General features: G+C 33.5%; 2 protein-coding genes across 2 annotated transcripts; both read left to right on the top strand.

Annotated features, from left to right (window-relative positions):
* Nucleotides 1-5,508: 5,508 nt before the first annotated feature.
* On the top strand, nt 5,509-11,771 carry LOC111000057 (carboxypeptidase B). The gene is given in 6 exon segments (XM_022269393.2): nt 5,509-5,624; nt 6,498-6,707; nt 8,665-8,764; nt 9,063-9,185; nt 10,164-10,352; nt 11,120-11,771. Coding segments are annotated over 6 exon segments (1,272 nt in total). The 5' UTR covers nt 5,509-5,556; the 3' UTR covers nt 11,702-11,771.
* Nucleotides 11,772-12,615: 844 nt separating this feature from the next.
* On the top strand, nt 12,616-18,363 carry LOC111000056 (carboxypeptidase B-like). Its single transcript, XM_022269392.2, has 5 exons — nt 12,616-12,749; nt 13,367-13,579; nt 14,320-14,398; nt 14,820-15,125; nt 16,411-18,363. The coding sequence occupies exons 1-5, from the start codon at nt 12,661-12,663 to the stop codon at nt 16,948-16,950; spliced, it is 1,227 nt and encodes a 408-aa protein (XP_022125084.2). The 5' UTR covers nt 12,616-12,660; the 3' UTR covers nt 16,951-18,363.
* Nucleotides 18,364-21,545: the final 3,182 nt, after the last annotated feature.

Raw genomic sequence — 21,545 nt, 5'->3', positions numbered from 1 at the left:
ATTGTTGACGTAGTACATTCAGTAATTATCTTTGGTGAACATATAATTAATATGGTTTTTATTTACGGCTCGTATTGAAGTTCTGTGAGGTGTTTCGATACATTTGTGTGGTGATTTATAATTGTTTATTATTTATAACGATTTATATACAATGCTGCAACAACCATTTGCGGTTCCTAAGGTATGTTACATATGTTTTGAGTAGCTTATTAGCCGTCTTGTTTTTGGGTATAATAAGAACCAGCTACCTCCCGAAGTTTTTAAGGTACGAACAACTTTTAATTGCCCATAAAGTGAGGAAAACTAAAGCAAAATTGAAGTTTTAACGTACGTTTTAATCACTATGGAAAAATATTTTGATTTATTAGCCAATTGATATGGTTAAAACACAGCCTTATTCCGTCTTGATAAACTAGGAATTTTTAAAGTTATTTATTAACATTCGTTACTGATATGGCAACGCAATTAGAATTTTATACACGTGTAAAATTCAACATTTTTGTTCTTGGAAGGAATTTTAATTGCAGTAATAATAACTCAATAAAAACTATTTTTTTTATAGATATTTTTTTTTGACGAATGATGTATGAGCAACCAGGCTCCAGAAGATAAACTACTCCTTAAACGGTATCTAATTGTATTCGTTTTACAAACTCCCAAGCGAAATAACAAATGATCACTGAATAAATTCAAGACTCTTGTTAAACGTAAATAAATCAATAAAGTATTTTTTATAAATTTGACTTGGGATTGATTTTCTCTAATTCAAACAATTGTATGACTCAAAACCTGTCGATTTTACCAATTCTTTAAAACGGCCGGCAACGCACTGGCGAGCCCTCTGGCATTGAGAGTGCCAATGGGCGGCGGTATCACAACATCAGGTGAGCCTCCTGCCCGTGTGTTCTATAAAAAAAATTGAAACGAGTGGCGGAGAGTTTTCACTTCCAGTTCTTCTTGCTCGCACTCGCCCTTGACTTGCGAACTGGTAGTAAATTCAGAATCTATTTAAAACCTTTTCTTTTGACGTTCATAAGTGTACTTGGTTGCCTGTATGAATAAAGATATTTTGAGTTTGAAACTCAAAATATGTATATGAAGGATACTTGACTGTTGTTTTAGATGTTAGTCATAGAACACGGACGTTATAATCGTCCAACATTATCAGTACATCTACCTAAGCTTTATGGCCAGACATACAAACTAGTCAATCAATACGTCCGTATGTGAAGGTAAAGCGAGGAAACCGACGAGTAATACTATGAGTTGATTCCAATACGTTTCGACCGCTATATCTAACACGAGTCCGCCACTCGCTACATGGGACTACTAGTACTATTTGTTATATATTCCGCCACTCATAAATGCTTGTAGCGCGAATGTGAATTTCGAGCAGAAATATTTTAGAAAGCCACTTATCGGATTACAACACGGCGAATACGAATTAAAACTTCATTTCGGTAAATTCCTTTTATTATTCAAAGAACGTATTACAAAACGTTAAAGTTTCGAGTTAACAAACTATTACAATAGTCTGAGTTATTCCTACGCCCAGTCCAAGTTTTGTCATAAATTTAAATATGAATATGTCGTTTGAAGAAATAGCGAACGAGTTGAGAATAAAATACGACTTTTCTTACACCGATACGAATTCTGAGTGTTGTTTTGTATGGATTAAGGGTACATTCGTTGATTCTCATAAGATTTAGAACATTTTTGACAACAATTATAATTAACTGTTCTTATTATGCTAATGATAAGTAATTAATATGACATTTGAATGCCTTTTCATATGGCTGATTGTGCGGATCTTTATAAGTGATTAATCTACTAATTTCTTTGCAAATAACGTTTTATTATTATTATTAGAAATAATTATATCGGTGGCAATAGGATATTGAAAAAGCTTGCTGAAGATGATAGGTATTTTATAATTTTTTAACGTTTATAAATTACTTATATAAAGGAGAAATATCGTCACTTCATCGAAAGACATGTTTGACATGTCTGCTCTCGGGTCCAGGCCAAGGCGGTGCTTCTGAAAATAAATTTATTTAGCTGGTACAAAATAAAAGAACATGAAATATCGTTAGCAAAGGTCTGACATTGTAAATTGAATTTGAACATTTAATTCCTGTGTTTTGTCCAACACGATAGAACAGCTTTGTTTATAACTTTACACACACATACACCCTGTATGGGAGTAAATTAACTTTTTAAGTTTGATAATCGTACGAAGCTGCTAGTTATTAATACTTCCACAGATATCACTTCGACAGCCTTTATTATACAATTTATGTGAATATTATGACAATTTCAATAAATAATTAAATATATTAGTTCTAAACCAAACCAACAGTCACCCACGTAGTCTGGAATGCGAGGCTGTGGCAACTTGCAGAATTCCTCGGAACAGTGAGGTTGCCCCGTGAAGCCTGCGTAGTGCCCAGGAGGCTTCTGTGCTTTGGAATGTTGGTTTAGTTATAGATATTGAGAGAAGTGTGGAAACTCACCCAACCAATAACCAATAGTTCTGAACCGACTCGATGCTTGGTCACATGAATTCACTGCGTCGGCGTACGAAGGACCGAGACCTCAGAGCTCACATGCAGCCAAACTTACTAAGCTAGAGACGAATAGGGCAGTTAAAATTTACTGATTTTTAAACCCAAACTGTATGCGACTCGAATAGGGTCGGAAAAATCAATGATAAATTGTGCATACAATTCGGTGTGATAGAAACTTAGTGAGAAGGAATTGTTTTCTTCGGAAACTCTTGAACGCGCTAATGGTTTAATATCCTGTTATAATGCCGGCTTTCCTTTTTATTTTTCAAAACTTTTATAAGTTTAAAGTGTAATAAGGTTTACCACGGCTCGGCTACTTTAATATTCTATTATTGCAGTGTTTTGCTCAACACGATGAAAATAGAATTTTTGATGAAGTGAAAATTATTTAAGAGTTTTTTTGAGTACCGACTCATGGCGACGAAATGATGATGGCGCCATTTTTAAACATTGTTCCTGACTAATAGTCTAAGTTGGGTAATCATTGTTAATTTGTTTAGTTTTTGATTAAGAATAAAACTTGAATTAAAGCACTTGTGGTGGACAAAGGGTGTCACAGTGCTCTCTTAGCCTCATCTGCAGCTTTATGAAACCAGGTATGCGTTGACCCGTCAGTCTTCCGCTTTCCTTACGGATTCCAATCAAGCGCCTGCTTGGGGATGTAATTTGAATCTTTTCGAAGTGTATCCATATCCCCGCGTGTCGCTTTATCTGCTAAGATTAAGACTAGGGAAAATGTGTGTTATATTACTGCGAGTTAACAAACACACACGTTTAAAAGCAGTGTTCGAAATAGATAATTTCTATTTTATAATACTTTATGAGGGTCATAAGGGTTCCAAATATTTTGTAAAAAAAAACTTGGCGATTAAAAAGAGTGGCGGAGGGTTTATAGCCAGTTCTTCTCTTCCGCTCTACGCCCTTTATTTGAGAACTGGCAGTAAATGTAAAATTAGATTCATTTAATATTTCTTTTTTTTTGACGTTCATAAGTGTACATGATGTTACCTATATGAATAAATAAATTTTGACTTTTTATAGTGAGTGTTTTGTGCGTGTGAACTATTATTGTAAGGCAAGGTATATCAGTCTTACCTCTCTTTGTTCCCAAACTAACAATTCCTCCATATCCTTACGGCTGTCGTTATTATGACGTGCCTTTCTTCCTAGTAAGGATCAGTACAACGTGGTATGTACTCAGGACTTATTCTAGTATAAGATTATATATCGAACGCCCGAACCATTCTTTGTGGTACAATAATTATTTACTAAGTTTAAATTATTACATAATGCTATTTAAGTAAAAATTTATCATGTTACGTTTTTGGCTCTTCCAAACTTCAGATAACAATTTAAAAAGTTTTATATCTTTGCATATAACTATTAGTGAACGAAATTAAATATGTCGTATCAATTATAGTTATATTTTTATATAGATTATCTTGTAAATGTCGTGTACGTTTATGTAATAATAATGTTTTTCAAAACCACGTAGCCCAATACAAAATGCTGTATTTTTTTAACATCTCCACACGAGGATCATACACAAAACAGTCTATTTTAGATAGTATCCTCATTAGTGTGCGGTGTAATATAAAAGTCGGCTTGTAAGCTGAGTGCATCGTTATGCAGGGGTCAACAATGGAGGGCCTATGTCGAGTGCAACACAAACATACATTTAAAATGCGCCTACTTAGACAGTATAATACATTTTATCTCGTTACTTTTAGGATATTTTGATGTCCTAAGTAGACGAACTTGTGCTAGGGGTTTACATACTTGCAGATTTGCGTGTTATTTGTTAAAGACCTTACTTTTATGTATTATTCATTTTTGTATTATTTATTTGTTTACAGCTACTTATGTAAATACGTAAACAATTTTAAACGATTGCCGAAAACGTAATACACATTTATAAACAAAAAACACAAAGCATTAATCATTATTATAAAGTTATTACAAAAAAAAACAAAGCTAATTTATCTTTTAAAGGATACCAGATTTTTATAACATTTTTAGTTTCATTTTCTTTGCTGGTAAGTTGTGTCATAATATTAAGGTATACCATGTTATAATATGACGTACCGTAAATAGTATATACTAGACCGAGGAATTAAATAGTTGGGTTTGCCTTGTTTTGTGAAGAAGGGGTGTGATTTGTGAAAGAGTAAAAGCGACAATAAGTCACAGCAGTCAATTAAACCGTTGCAATTAGCGTCTAAAAACCATCATCGTATTGTTTATATTCTTGGGATTCAATACTAAAGTACTTGCTTATATAGCTTCTATACTTTCCTTAAAATATAACAACTTCCAGAACTTTGTCGTTTCTTTTAATTATTTTCAAGTGATAAAGCCATTATAATGGTAAACATAACTGAAGTAGGCAACAACATAGTATGTAACATGAAATATAATATCAGTAGAAAACTTAGCTAAAATTATTCCAGGTATACCCCTCCCCCACACTAAATAAAATTATAAATCCTAAACATCTTAGTATTGAAAGTCAATAGTTAATTTGTGTTGTGTAACTGTTGAAAGTCTAACGTACACTGTTGGCTTAGTGGCTCCAGCGTGCGACTCTCATCCCTGAGGTCGTAGGTTCGATCCCCGGCTGTGCACCTATGGATTATTTGTCTATGTGCGCATTTAACATTTGCTTGAACGTTGAAGGAAAACATCTGGAACCCCGGCAATGTTTTCTCTCAAGCAAATCAATGAAACGCATGCATGGACATGGTTAATACTATAGAGGCAAATTTATTACTGAACAATTAAATACTGTATTAGATTATCTAATTACATTTACTCAACGAATTAATCCAAAATAATAGATATTAATTATCCCGAGATAACCCTATTTTTTTAAGAATAATCATTATATCGATCACGTTTTATTTATCTGTGAATTATAACGGATTAAGATAATCAAATATTTTACAAAATTATAAATTTCATTTAATATAGTAACAGATAGAAAACAAAAATGTTGCGTTACGCTATCATTTTCCTTGTTTTCGGTGTTGCTCTCGCTAAATATGAGTTGTATGAAGGGTAAGTTTAGTATTTAATTGATAGTATACAGGATAATTAAAGATTCTCTCTTAAATATGGCGAGGGGGCCGATGGCTGGCCATGTGTCATACTCGTGAACGGGTGCTACTTGTGGTGAGTGGTCGTACTTGAATTCGTGTATGGTGATAGTGATATTAGTTGTTTCTACTACGTATTTGCGTGTTGTTCCCACAAGTGCGTGCTCCTATTTCACCATGCCTCCTTGGACAAATCTATGTTTTTAATTTATTTTATTGTTCTTGATTACTCAAGATGTCATATTATGGAACACCATTACATGGTTGCCTGATTTGAGAACTGGCCATAAATGTAAATACACAATCAATTTAATTTTTTTGACGTGACCCATATGAATAAAGATATTTTTGTTTTGTTTTTGTTTTTAAAGAATATATTTACTTACATTCACAACCAGTTCTCTATCAAGGGCGTAAAACGTCAATGTTTCTCAGAAGTCAGTTGTTTTTGTTTCTATTTTTTTATCGTGCCTAATTCTGTCTTAAAAAGGAAACATTCGGAGCAGACACTCTGGTTCCATCGGTATATGTCCTGCGCCTCCCTTATAGTCTTGATGACTATGCGCCTTCTCTTGATCGTTCCATCTGGTTGGTTAACGGCCACGTGAACTCTTTTTTCTGTGTTACGTCACTATGTCTGTTTTGTCTGGTATGTCAGTTTCTCCGAGTTCTCATCTCCTCTGCGCATTGTATTGCTGATATGATAGACATTTCGTTATCGGCATATGTAAAGGCGAGAGATGTTTTGGCGCACTTCGCAAACCACGGTATAAGCATTCGCCCCCAGCACCTATATGTTGATACAAATATTAGATGTTTAACGTCTTCATTGCAGACATGCCGTGTATCGTATATCAGTGGAAACGGAAAACCAAGCGCTGTTGTTGCACAATTTAGAGGTTGTAAACAGTTTGGACTTCTGGCAGCGAGCAGCGCCGGGCAATGATGCTATAGTGCTGGTCCCGAAGCAACAACGTGCCTTAGTCGAAGCCACTTTGCTGTTCCATGACTTGAAGTATTCTATAGAGGTGGAGGATGTTAAGCCGTAAGTATACCAGTGAAGGAGTTCCGAGGAAGAAACAAAAATGAAAAAGATATATCAACAAATTTGTAATGGATTAGAGTCAAGACCCGTATATAAAAATCTTATTAGATTTTTATGGGAGACTATAATCTCAGAACAGACTTAACTTATTAAAGTATTTTTTTGTTGATTTTTTTTGGTTAATGATTGTCATTATAGATCAAAAACTAACATCAAAGTGACATGAAAGGAAAAGTAAAGAATGAAAGTACATTTTATCTCCTGAATTCGTTACGAATTTCACTTTATTCATGATACTTCAGTTAACATCAACTCACAGATTAATAACAACAGTAGGAATATTCAAGAACATGATTTGATTTCTTGATCTTTATTTTTTTTTGTTTTGTAAAAATAAATATATGTAAATATAAGGATATTAGTATATTTTCATTCGTTTCCATAAAAATCTTTGCCATTCTCTTCCTCACAATCGACATAGCTTCTAACCCTGCTTTCCTAAAATGTGTCAGTTAGGTAATAAATTTACCAAGAAATTTGTCCATTCCGCATCTCTTGCTCACAGTTAGCAGAGATATTTCTATTCCAAAATTTTGTTATACCTTATCATTTATATCTCTCGCTTTTTTAATCACATATTTCATTGTTTATAATAACATTAAGTTAGTTACAGTTATTAAGTATAAAGCATACTGGGTTTGCCTTTTAGATGGTGTACAAGAAGTTTTTATTGTTTTGTTTGATGTATTTATCACGACTTAAAATTTCGGAATACTTATATATACTATAAACTTACGAATTAAATGTTAAATATTATGCTGCATGCTTTGATTTTGACGTAGCGTAGGTACGCGTAGGAGCTAATGTAACCTTAATCTTACCATATTTATATAAAATAGTAAATAATTGTAATAATAATAATAACGAAACCAACCTTTTACTATGTAAACCTGTGACACAACAAAATATTTTACTGTCAATTTCCGCCTCGTGATCTTTATTACTGGAGGTCTTGCTTGTCTTGTCAATGCCAATTATGTTTAAAATTGTATTTCTTCTCTTTTTTAGGTGTTTGTGTTGAAACTTTGTACGTGTTGTGACTTAAGATTTATGATTGTGACATTATAGTTTTATTTAGCGCCAACTGATTGTAACAATCTGTAGACAGTTTAAATTCAAGACTGCTCCGTCTTAAGTGAATTAAGCGAAAGGTTCGTTTAATTTGTACAAAGAAGTGAAGCGTTTAATTTATCTTTGTTCGACCTTGTGATTCATACAGATTTGGTTTGTTTTTTTATCAGCATGTGTCTCATTTGTTGGCAGATTTCGTTCGTTATTTTAAAAAGAAATTTGGAAATTACTAACGCCCAAACCCAATAACCCAATCCATTATTGACCATCTGAGATTGACATCTTAATCCAAATGTTAATAAAAGGGTGCCAATAACAATTGACGGATTGTAATAGTTGTTTGTCGATACAAGCTATCCATGGTAGGTCGGATTGGTGTATACCTTTGTATGAAAATGACAGTTCAACTGTGCCAATATGCTATCTTAAGATTTTAACTAAAAAGCTATTTGATATGTTTTAAACATAGACGTGTATATTTTAATATTATTTGTACGGTTTTACTTACTTTATTTGATTTATATTGATTATCAAATATGAGTGTAAAGAGATTTTGCATTCTATCCGTCGCCAAAAATGGATTGTCTTCATAGGGTTTGGTTATTGGGATGCAGATAGGAGATCGATCCACTGTCACGGTCTGATCTTAGATTGTTTTCAATGTGATTGAGTATTCATTATTTGGTTCGGGCGTAAAATTTGTGCCGAACGGTTGGGATTGCGTTACTTTTAAGTTATTTTTTTAAATTAAACTAAGTTTTAAGGTTAACTCGATGTTAAATGAAAATTTTTAGTACTACACTAAAGATTATTATGATTTTTAAAGGTACTTGGACGCTGAACACGAAAAGCTAAGCAAATCTGCTGTGAACAGCAGGTCTACCAGTGGGAGTTTGACCTTCGATAAGATTCATACTTTGGAAGAGGTAAGGTCAAAAGTGGAATTCATGAACTTCGTTATTTACGCTCAGCAAAGTAAAAGTTAAGTTGCATTAAATACCATACCGCTGCTAATGGAACACTGCAAGAAGGCCTGCAAGGGCACTACCGGCCTTTTAAGAAGTGATACGCTTTTTTCTTGAGCAGAAGTCGAATTGGTTCGGAAATACTACTACTACTACTAATTGGTGTACTATTTGCTGTAAAGCAATGAAAAGAATTCATTTATTATATAATATTCGCTTCTACTGAAACTCAATTTTCTTCTAAAAATATATTTTTTAGGTGGATGAGTACCTCCAGGCATTAACTGTGAGGTTTCCAACGCTCGTCACTTTAGTAACAGCGGGGCAAAGCTTCGAAAACCGACCCATCCGGTACCTCAAGATCTCGACTACCAACTTCCAGGTGGGGAAAAATTTGTATTTCGTGTTTTTTTTTATAGAACAGTGGGCAAACGCAAAACCTGATGTTAAGTGATACCGCCGCCCATGGACACTCTCGATGCTAGAGGGCTCGCGAGTGCGTTGCCGGCCTTTTAAGAATTTCTACGCTCTTTGTATTTTTTATTTTGTAATTTCATAAATTTTTTTGTGTGTTTCGTCTGTTAAGTGTATTATTATGGTTCAGTCGTGTCAATTTAGTATTACCTGTTAAGGCAGGGTATTTTGTTTGTTTTGTTTTTATAAATAAATAAAAAAAAATGTACTATCTAAGGGCGTATTATGTAATTGTTAATCTATCAATCTTCTATGTCTGACAACAATGTTTTTCGTAATTATTAGTAATGAAAAATAAAACAATTGCACTACAACGTTTTAGGTGTGGGCCTCAGTTTTCTGTTTATTTTATGATCATCGTATGAATACTAAATTTCACCAACACCACCTTGGTGACTGGGAATCTTCCACAGTCCGTTTCACAAGGCATTTTCTTTTGCGAACTAGCGAACTGTTGTCGACTACCGGCTGGGGTCTTCCCTGAGAGATACAACCTCCAGCAATTCAAAATTCGAGCGTACTCTTCCCTTAAAGGCTGGCAACGCACCCACTAAAATGGGTGTCTATGTGGTGTTTTAGTAGGCTCGTTTGGCCCCCTATTATATAAATAAAAACATTGTCAATGTAATAGGCAAGCAAGTCGACTGTTTTGTGTCTATGGCAAGGCAGTTTCCTGACGATGTTTTCGTTCAACGTTCTAGTGCACAGCCGGGGCTTGAACCTACGACCTCAGGGATGAGGCTAACATTGCACTACAGTTATTAGTTACTATGCACAAAAATAAAATAATTGCAAAATAAATTTTAATTTTATGAAAAACTAATTATGTTTGCTTTATTTGAAGATTTATTATAAAATCGATTATTAAATAGTTTTATAATTCCAGGACACCAATAAGCCAGTAGTATTCATCCAATCCTTACTACACGCCCGTGAGTGGGTGACTCTGCCAGCCAGTCTATACGCCATCCAGAAACTTGTTACCGACATAACTGATGCTGATCTGGTGAACCAAATTGATTGGATAATCCTGCCAGTAGCCAACCCTGATGGATATGTCGCTTCTCATGGAGAAGTATGTTGCTAACTTAGTTATTATTAAATTCAGGGGTACCGACAGTAGAAGTTTCCCGTTTCCGAGGTTCAAGATTCGTGTTCTTTATTAGTTCATTCTTGAGTAGGATATGAAATCCTTGAAATATTACCAAAAACAATAGACCAATTTTGAAAACAGAACGCTTTAAAGTAGCGATTTCTAAACATCAAGGCCATATAGACGTCATCGCCATTATTTTCTCGTAACAAATAATAACACTCGAGTGGCGAAAAGGATTTATAGCCCATGGTTACAGTGATTAAGTTAATGCGACAATCAACAAATTCCATTTCATATGAAATTAGCGTTTTGTATGGGAGGAACAAAAAGTCGATTTATTTTAGTAGAATATATTTTTGATTAAAGAATGTACTATCGCTATCTATGCACTTTTGTCATTTCATAGGTCGTTTATTGATTCCTTTACTAAAAATTAATTTGGACGGGAATCAATAAAATACATCAATTGATTGATTAGTGCAGGAGTGTACTAATTACTTCAATACACTAATCAAAGTCAATACAGGCCTTAAGGCAAAAATTTAACTCTGATTCGACAGATGTATTTTATTGATAAATAAGTAAAATAAGATTGAGGAATATATAAGGAAGGAATAATAATAAATTAATACTGTACTTAGTATATTATATCCCATCCTATCCTATATATCCCTATCAATGTATATATAAATAATATATTTCTGGAATAAAGAATAAATAACAAAATTTATTTGATTTACTTTTAGGAAAGATTCTGGCGTAAGAACCGAGCCACCGGCTACATGCCCCTTGACATTTGCTCTGGCGTAGATCTAAATAGGAACTTTGACTACAATTGGGGTCAGTGGTCTAGTGACGTCGTCTGCACCGAAGTCTTCCACGGTAGAAGCGCATTCTCCGAGCCGGAAACCCAAGCCGTCAAAACCGTCTTTGACCAATACGGCAACCGCACCCAGCTGTTCATAGACCTCCACAGCTATGGTAGCATGATCCTCTACGGTTACGGCTCAGAAGAATTACCACCAAATGCCTTGACTCTTCATCTTGCCGGCGTGAACATGGCTCAAGCTATTGACGCAGTTAAAGTTGCCCATAACAGAGACTATAGAGTGGGTAATTCAGCTATGATTATGTACAAGAGTTCAGGTACCACCAACGACTACGCCCAGTCCATTGGCATTCCTCTATCTTAAACCTTTGAGCTTCCAGCTTCCAGAATAGGCTTTCATGTCCTAGGCTTCCTCGTAGATCCTGACTTCATTGAACAAGCTGGAATCGAAACTTGGGAGGGTATCAAAACTGGAGCTAGATTCGTACTCAGAAACTAATTACATTGTAATTAGTTTTCACGCATTGTTTTTCCTTATCACATTTATTAAATTATATCAATTAAATAATTTTGATGACTTTTATTTCTCCGGTATCACGTGTCAAAATGGTGATTTTATTAAATAACAAATGGATTTTATTTAAATCTTTATAGTTTCATGACATACTCAATGATTCCTATTTCAATAAATTAGTTGAGTATATCTTATAAAAAGTATCTTGATACTAGTTGTACATAATAATAGAAAAAAATAAAATTAATAATGTTAAGTATCCTCCTTTTCGCAATGTGAAGCCAAAGCAAATAAATAATGTATTTAGCAAGAATAGAAATGTTTAAACTATGGTGGAGCATGCCCTCTCACAACATTGCTGTGCCTGAACAAGGTCCTTAATATTGCAATAATTTTTTAAGTTTCACGTGTAAAATATTAAAATAAGAAATGCAGTAAAGGTTTGAGTTTGAATTTAGAGGATTTGGTTTGTGTTAAATTGAACAACCAATGCTGGTGTTTCCACGGTGTATTGTGATACTTATTCGTTAAGCAAGGATAGGACTAGTTCTGGGGTCAAGGATGCTGTCTACCAGGTGCTAACTTATATCTTTAATTAGCTATGCACTTGAATCCCACGATCCAAGAGGGTCATTATGTGCACAAGGTAACAAAACGATGTTGGAGGAAAGTCTTTTGTAGTTTATAAATAATCATCTTAACTTTTTAACAAAACAAACATACTATTAAAATTGTACTTATTTCAAATAATCGGACAAAATATACATTTTAGAAGAAAATGTTTATCGTTCAAGCAAAAGGCAGTAGCTAGTATTGATAAATATTAATGATAATGCTTGAAATTTATTACTCGAACCCGAGGAACTTAATATTTAAGATTAAAATATATTATCACTGGATTATGATTATATGATAAGTTGTTAACAGTGAAAGAACAATAAAGTATGAGTAAAGGAAAAACAAAAATGTTGTATATTTTTATAGTATTTAATATTGTGTTATGTGTTTGTGGGAAACATGAAGAGTATAAGGGGTGAGTGGGAATTAATTTTCTTAAAAATGCTATATCCTCCAAGGCCTTCGCTAAATAAATAAAAAGCACTCGGTAAACATAAATTAATCCATAAAGGTTTTTATAGATTTGACGATTATTTAAATAATCCTAATCCTTAGGAATGATTTGCTTTAGTTCAAACAATTTGTATGACTCAAAACTTAGCGATTAAAAAGAGTGGCGGAGAGTTGACTTGCGAATTGGTTGTAAAAGTAAATTTAGATTATGACTGTACTTGGTTACCTATATATAAAACTATTTTGAGTTTCTGTTTAGTCAGCAAAGTAGCTTTATGCCTACCACTTGCAGGTGTCCACGGTGGCTGTTAGAAGTCTGTCCTGTCCGTTCTATACTATAGTATAGACATCTTATGAGTTATCTATAAAATATCATCAAATTCAGAAAAGAGAAGGTACTGATGTACCAACTCTTAAGAGGCCGGCAGCGTACTCGCGAGCCCTGCGATCAGTGCGGGCGGCGGCATCCCTGAACATCAGATCAGCCTCCTGCCAGTTTGCCCCCCTGTTTTATACGCAGAGTAGTCCTTTCAATGATGACAAAAGATTGATTCTAACACCTGTTGTTATTTATTTTAGATTTCAAGTATATAACATAGACTTAAAGACAGAAGAACAGCAGAAAAACCTTCACCTCCTAAAGAGTGATGGAATAGACTTTTGGAGGAAGCCATCTCAGAAATATGGAGTTGTGGGCAAGGCTATGGTCCCGCCGTCACATAGATTGTGGTTTGAAGACAAATTAAAGGAACTAGGAGTAGAGAAAGAGATTGCAATTAATGACGTTTTTGAGTAATTATTTTTATCATTAATAAATATGAACTTACTTCACAGTAGTAAGGCATCATTATGTACTACGTATCGCTGTTATTGGTTTTGAGATTAGAAAGTATAGAAAATAAGTATATATATATATATGTTTGCTACAGAATCAGACCTATAATATAAAAAGTATGTCATAGTTTCTCCTTATGTATACCTATAAAATAGTAGGTATAGCGAGAATTTGTTTTTCTAAATACTTACGAGTTAAGATGTGGGTATCTCTGCATCTTCAACAGCATTAAACATAGACAGTATTCAGCGGAGTTGTTAGGATTAATACCTGGACTGAGTTTCATTATCGGACGTCAAGGCAGAGTATAAAATATCTCGACGTCCGTCTTTCCACAAATAAGGGTTTCTGAAGGCAGTTTTTACCGTGCGCCACCACTATATGAAACCAGTATCCCACTTTTATTTCTTATGACTAATATAAGTACGTTCGCGTATAGAGTACTGCAGTCACCTTGTGGCCCGTGCTACTTAGTGTCATTAAGGTACCTTGGATGGAGAGAATGTGATGGTCTATTAATTAAAAAGAAAAGATAAACAAATCAAGTATCAAATGCTGGATATTGAAAAAGGTTTGGGAAGTTGTTTAGCAACGTAAATAAGGTGCCTAACAAACCATATCTAATGCTAGTACGCTATGTTTGAAAATAAATTAGTATCTAGATTCATATTCTTAAATCATACATTGACAATTTCAGGTACTTATTGGAAACAGAAGAAGAGTTCAAAAATGGCAATTCATCATTCGACTTTGACGGATACTATAGATATGATAAGGTTAATATATTTCATTTCAATACAGGTTGAAATATGCTTATTTAATCGTTTACATGATAAAATAAACATACTATTATTTACTAGTTGATAAAGCAAACAGGAAATAAGAAAAAAAAATCGAAATAATCAACAACAACCAAAACGAAAACGACAAATTCTTATATAACATATTTTCGTAAGTCTACAGTATTTGTTACAAGCTATCTCTTCAAAAATTATATATATATATTTTTTTATACATCGGTAAAATTTGATGGAACGAAATTAAACGACGCAATCCTGCATCTATCATAAACACATCTTGTATGATTTCTGTCTTCTGAGCCTGAAATTTACAATGACATCTGACATTTGTATGCTTAACCACCAGGCTTATAATTATTCATATAATCATAATTTAGTAAATTTATGTGTTTTCCAGATCATTGACTACATGAAAGCAATTGAAAGTTCATACGAAAACTCAACTGATGTAGAAATTAAATTAGTAGAAATTGGGAAAACTGACGAAAGTAGACCCCTCGTCTACTTCAAAATAGGCAATCCTACTCGAAATAACTCAGTGGTTATCATAGAAGCTGGAATAAATCCACGTGAGTGGATAACTATCCCTGCCGCGTTAAACGTTGTGGACAAAGTGATTCAGCAAAGACGATTCCTGGATGGTTTGGACTGGATAATTATTCCAGTGGTAAATCCAGATGGTTACGAATATACACACACAAATGTAAGTACCATAGATATATTTATATATTGTTATCTATATAATGATTGTCTGTTTGGTTTAATAATTTATATTTTATTTACACTAATTTTAAAACTAGGACCCGGGAGAGATTTTTTTTTTATGATTACGTCTACAGTAAAATATTTACTATTTACTTATATTGCCTACAAATTTTCTATATTTGAAAACGAAATGCATTTTCAAGGATTCCTACAAAAAAATTATAACTTTAGGTTCTATTATTTTGTAACATTTCATATCACTTAACTGCAATACTTATAAAGACGCTAAACTTTAGATTAAAATTTCATGAACAGATCTCTCTTGAACTAGTGAAGATTATGCAAACTTTCCTCTCAACGGCAGGCTCTTCAACAAAGGCGTTTTTAGATTAATACTACGTAAAAGAAATTAAATGTTTACTTAATGAAGAATTCTTCCACGTCCCAGGAATTTTATGTTTATCATAGATTTTGAATTATGCCCTTTCATCTTAGCGGCATCTTTTACAGTTTAAATCTAAATATATATAAATTATACGTCACGTTGTTTGTCCGCTATGGACACTAAACTAAACTACTTCACTTATTTAAATTAAAATTGCACACTGTGTGCAGTTTGATCTAACTTAAAAGATCTATATATATGTATAATTCTACTAGTGTGTATGTCTCTGAACTTCTCTTAAACGGCTGGACCGATTTAAACTATTTCTGTATGCAATTGGGTGGAGCCCTGGATGGTTAAGATTCACAGTCGGTACTTTCATAACTTGTTTAATATCAACATGGAGTACGAATGTCAGGCACAAGTGACCTTCAAATAAAAAATATTAATAAACATAATGAAGTCTGAGGCAACAAGAATAATATATTAGTGACTCCCAACTAAAACTAGTTAATAGGCGCTTCAACCTTTTGAGGTCTGGGTCTCAGATTTATGTATCTGTTTCATGATCATTTGCAAATCTAATTGACAAGATTATTAGCATAAGGTGCCTGCAAGCCGATTTCCTTACAATGTTTTCCTTCTCTTATTTTGCGTTCGAGCAAATGATAATTAGGTGATAATTACATAGAAAGTCCGTTGGTGCACAGCCGGGGATTGCACCTACAACTTCAGGGATAAAATTCGCACGCTGAAGATATAACTAGGCCAACAAGAAACAGTTAATAATAAAAAAGTAGTTAATATAACAGTTTGTTATTTATAAGAAATTCTCTTTGATGAAATAATCATATTTTGTTATTTAATTCGAAAGCTTACTGATCAAATAAAATTACAGCTTCGTCTTTGGACGAAAAATCGAAGCGTGCGCAGCAATCTTGGCACCATCTGTCCTGGCGTCAACATCAATCGTAATTTCGACATTGACTGGCGAATATCTGACTCTAGCACGAGCCCCTGCAGCCATTTATACGCTGGTACGGAGCCATTTTCGGAACCGGAAACACGTTTTATCAGAACACTACACATGAAGTACAGCGAACGTATACAACTATACATTTCCTTGCAAAATACAGGTGGCTTCATTGCCTACCCATGGCAGTATGAACGCGCGGCAAGTGGCATGTTTCGCCAGCACTATCTTCTGGGTACACAAATGGTGGATGCCGTGGGTGGTGACTACAATCTGGACATTGGTTCTTTGGCATTTGGTGATCGTGCATCTGGTACTAGTACAGATTATCTAACGTTGAATGGTGTGTTATATGCTTTTAATATCGATGTGCAAGATCAAGATGTGCAAGTAGAAAATATTAAAACCGTTGTAGATAAGGTTTGGAGAGGTATAGCTGTTGCAGCAGAAAGTTTTTTAGAATAAAAAACAGTGGCGTATCTTTATTTCCTAGTGTTCCGACTTAACTGAGGTTCAAGCTCACGTGAAACCACATACTTATTAAAGTTTTTTTTTGATACTAGCACCATGGACGAAATATATGTGAATGAGTTGTAAATGTGTCCAGTACTATAAAAAGAACAATAAAAATATTAAATATGCTTTTGCTTTAAATATCATATATAGTTATTTTTTTTAAATAAAAACGCCTATCGCCCATTGTTTACAGTGGGGGCCTTTGTATCCACGGGGCCCTGGGCTCCAGCTCAAAAAAGCTCTTAAACAGATTCGCCCCTGCAGTTAGGCGTATCGGGGCGATTAGAAAATTTATAGAAATTACACTGACTTTTAAACCAAAGCTGAAAATCACAGCTAAAAACTTTTTGAACTAAACTGTCGAAGTTGAAGTGGTTACCTTTATACAGAAGGGTCAAACCACAGAGTTCCCAAGTTTAATTAAGCCTTAGGAAGACTTCTGAAAACCCTATTAAAAAATGTATTTCATTAAAAATTATTTAATAATTATTACGATTAATTCGTCTGAGTCTATTTTATTTCTATCATCCTTCTATCATTTATGTGAAGTTAGCAGAGCACTTTCCAGCAGAGCACAAAAAATGAGAGTTTTAGAAATAGTTCTGGACTTTTAAGCCCATACTTTTATTAAATCGTTTTTTAAGCCAATTTTCATCATATAGAGGTATGTTATCCTAAGAGAAAACGGAGAGTTCTAATAGATCTAATAGAAACCGCGGAGTTCCCATGTCTAGACCTAAAGGATTTTTTTTTTAATTTTTAAAAAATAGAGTTCTGGTCTGGGCAGTCGTCCTGTCTCTTCAGCTCTCCAGACTTGTACATATTGTTTTTTTTTATTTAGTTAAACCTTTGAAAATGCTCATTATTTCGTTTTCTCAATATTTTTGGATTCAAGTAATAGCGAACTATTACAATTGAATTTGTTGTTTTAATGAGAACTTATTTATAGAAATCTAGAAGAAATTCTTTGTTTTGATCGGGAAGCTAGCAGAGCATTTTACGATTTAAAAGCATGAAATATATAATTCTTAAATATTATTAGTATTTCATTAACTCTTTCTAACAACTATCAGGAACTATAGAACCATTGTGTGTGCTGCAACACTGATTTTTTTGCTCTGCGATAAAGTGCTCTGGTAAGTTCACAAACACCCTTATATGCCTGTAATTTGAGCTCGATAAATGAGATGTGACATTTTTATTACAAGTTATACTTGTTTTAGCTTGTAAGTGAAAAATGTTCAGATTAATATTTACGACACGCGTCAAAAACCTGAATAAATGTCCATTTCATTAATTAATTAATTTCGTAAAAATATTTTTCTTGTGATATTTAAATAAACTTTAACTAGATATTTTTTTTATTTAAATACTTTTTTTTCCTATCGTTAGTGTCGTTTTTTCTACAAACGTAGAATAAGGGAAAAGATATAAAAAATCTTGCTACGCCAAAGAAATAAAACTTGTAATGCACGTGTACACGTGGTTTTTTAGTTATTTTATAAGTATAAGTGACAAATCATCCTTCAAAGAAAAATAAATAAGAAAGAAATGTATCAAACCGCGAATACAAATAATGCAAATATTAGTTTAAACAGATCGCATCAAAATGAGATTCACCGTCTAAGGTCAGAAACAAATTCAATATTGGACTATCAATCTTGTAAGCTTCTGTGGATATTGAAAGAATCAGGTATTGTAAAATCGCTTATAATATCACATTTGTTCGGTGAACCTAATGGGATTCTTATGAGATTTTCTAGTATTACATATAACCAAAATTAGATGGATTCTGTTCTTCTAAGAAATAAAAGCGAAAGAAGAGAAAGAAAGCCATGGACAGAGAGAGTTTGAAGGGGTTCGATCGAAGGGACTAAAGGTAGTTAAGAATGAAGTTATAGGATAACAGGGTACTTATAAAAATTCTTTGAAATCCTAAACTTTATTAATTTTTGTAATGTATTAATATTTTTATCGATAGCAGGTTCGAAAATTAAAAAAGACCACTATTGTTTTTCAATTTTCTCGAAGCAAAGCACGAAATGCAATTAGAAGATTGGACGCAAAGAAAAACATCAGCTATTGTTTTTGGATGCAGTGGTAATTTCGAATTCATTGAAAATTCTTTTCGTCCATTAGTATTCTTGCAGCGATTCAATAATGTTACTGTTCTCAACTTTCGATGTGAATAAAGTTGCGGCTGTTTCGAATTATCTATTAGATTCGAGAGTGATAAATATTGGGTGTAGTAAATGACCGTAAGAGACAAACAAACAGTAAGAGTTCTTTAAGAACTAGGTTTCTTCGTCGTCGTATATATCCATCCCAAGGTGATATCTTTAGCAGTTGTGCGAAGCGAAATCAGAGGTCGGAACTAGTGTGTTCCACGTGTTGTTTCCGTCACTATCGACATGATTAATTATGTCCGCAGAATGAGGTTATGAGTTTATTTAATAAAACATAATTATTTTACGTATATTTCGTAGTAATGTAAGGATAGTGTATGTATTGAACAATAAATATTTACTAAGAACTAGAGAACAGATGTTTCATTTTATGCAGTGACCGTAAGGCAAATTTGTAACATGACATACCGAGAGAACCTTGATGAAATCAGCCCACATATTATCATATATGAAAAAACAATATTATTTTTATTGATTTCTTCTAGTATATAATAATTTAATAAAGGCACAGAAGTCTTTGCGGTTTCATCAACATTAGTTATAGTTAGGTCCATACCGGAGTGCCTCATAATACTAATCCTCTGATAATTTATTTAACTTAATTGACATTTGCATGCCTGTTATGATATGGCTCAGTTTTAATAATTAATCAATCTGAATGCATCACTTTTGTAAATAAACAATTTATTAACAATCTTCTTAGTGCACTGCACTCTGGTCGTGCAACAAACGACGATTGAAGATGTCAGATAAATCAGGCAAGTTTGAAGCCAGCGCCGCATAAGCCATTCTACGCTCTACTGCTCAGCACAGCTGCCGACTTAGATTACTAGTTGCCTGGTACATATATATGATTAGACTATGGGAATGTGGTCTCCGTTTCAAGAGGCAAAAGAAAAAAACGTTACGTTTTGAGAATCAAGTACTAATATAATACAGACCCGCGGCTTCTAGCGTTGTCTGTGTTATCTAGTATATGTGTATATGGTCTAAGCTTAGACCATATAGTATAAATAAATCTATTCTTTACACAAAAATCAAGTATTCATTAGGAAATGTTAATCTTATTGTTCAATACAACCAAGTAATAATAACGGAATACTTAATATGAAATATCAACGAGCACCAATATTTAATAAATTAATAATAAATTTAAAAATAAAACCTTTTTAAAAATTCAAATAACTTTGAAAAGACATAAATAACAACAAACATAACTACAAAATAACAAACAACACCATAAACATATTCTACAAAATATGTGTCAATAAAAATCGTAAAAGTGAGAGAGTTTCATAGAAAAAATATGTGAATATTATTACAAAAAACTTGTGTAATTATTTTATTTTACATAGAATATTTTCAAATTAATTCGTAACATACTTGTTTTGGTATGGGATGCCACCTGTTCAGACACACTGGCCCCTTCCAATCTTCATGGAACTAACAAGAGAGCTGGTGCGGCTTGTGATGCGGCTGAAAAAGCTAAAGTCTGCAAATACAGGGGTCTAGGCTCTGAATATGATTTTGTCCCATTCGGTGTCGAGACCCTTGGTCCGTGGGGTCCTAGCGCATTAAAGCTTTTTAGGGAATTATCAAAAAGATTAGTCGACATCACAGGAGAACGAAGAGCTGGCAGCTACCTCGCACAAAGAATTAGTCTAGCTATTCAAAGAGGGAACGCTGCTAGTATCTTCGGAACCTTGCCTAAAGGGACTCCTTTTAATAATATTTTTTAATAATTAAATTTTAAGGTTAGTTATTAGATATATTTTTAGTTTGTAATTGTATATTAATATAATTAAATGTATTAAGTTATATTCGTAACACGATGTGCATATTATCTAACCTACTCTAAATTTTGTCATGAAATGAATAAATTTCTTCGAGAAATAAATTATCTTTGAACCGAAAGATTACTAATTAGTTATACACAATATATTATAACGTTACATACATAACATTGTGGCGTTTTTATAATTTAGATTTTTTTTAAATATATATGCTTTAAGTCTACGCGTGATATGTCGTGCTTGAAAAAAAATTACACACAATATTGTCTAGACCTGTAATATGCAGTTGTTTAAAAGCCAACCTTGTAATGTTTAAGAAATCTCTTGTTAAAACTTCTTTACAAGACAAATTACCAGAAAAGTTGAATTATCGATTTGCAGTTATGCAATCGTGTCTTTATCGTTTGAAACTTTAACCCCCTGGCGAATGTTCCAACGCTAGGTTTAACACACAATTGATTTATATATCAGTTCGAAGCCAACTCCGATAGTTATAAATGATACCTATAGTATATATATCACGCAGTGTTGATAGGAAATTCTACCGCAGGCAGTGACATAACAC

This window comes from Pieris rapae, chromosome 16, assembly GCF_905147795.1.
Source record: "Pieris rapae chromosome 16, ilPieRapa1.1, whole genome shotgun sequence".
Lineage (NCBI taxonomy): Eukaryota > Metazoa > Arthropoda > Insecta > Lepidoptera > Pieridae > Pieris > Pieris rapae.
This window is presented reverse-complemented; position numbering and strand designations above follow the sequence as displayed.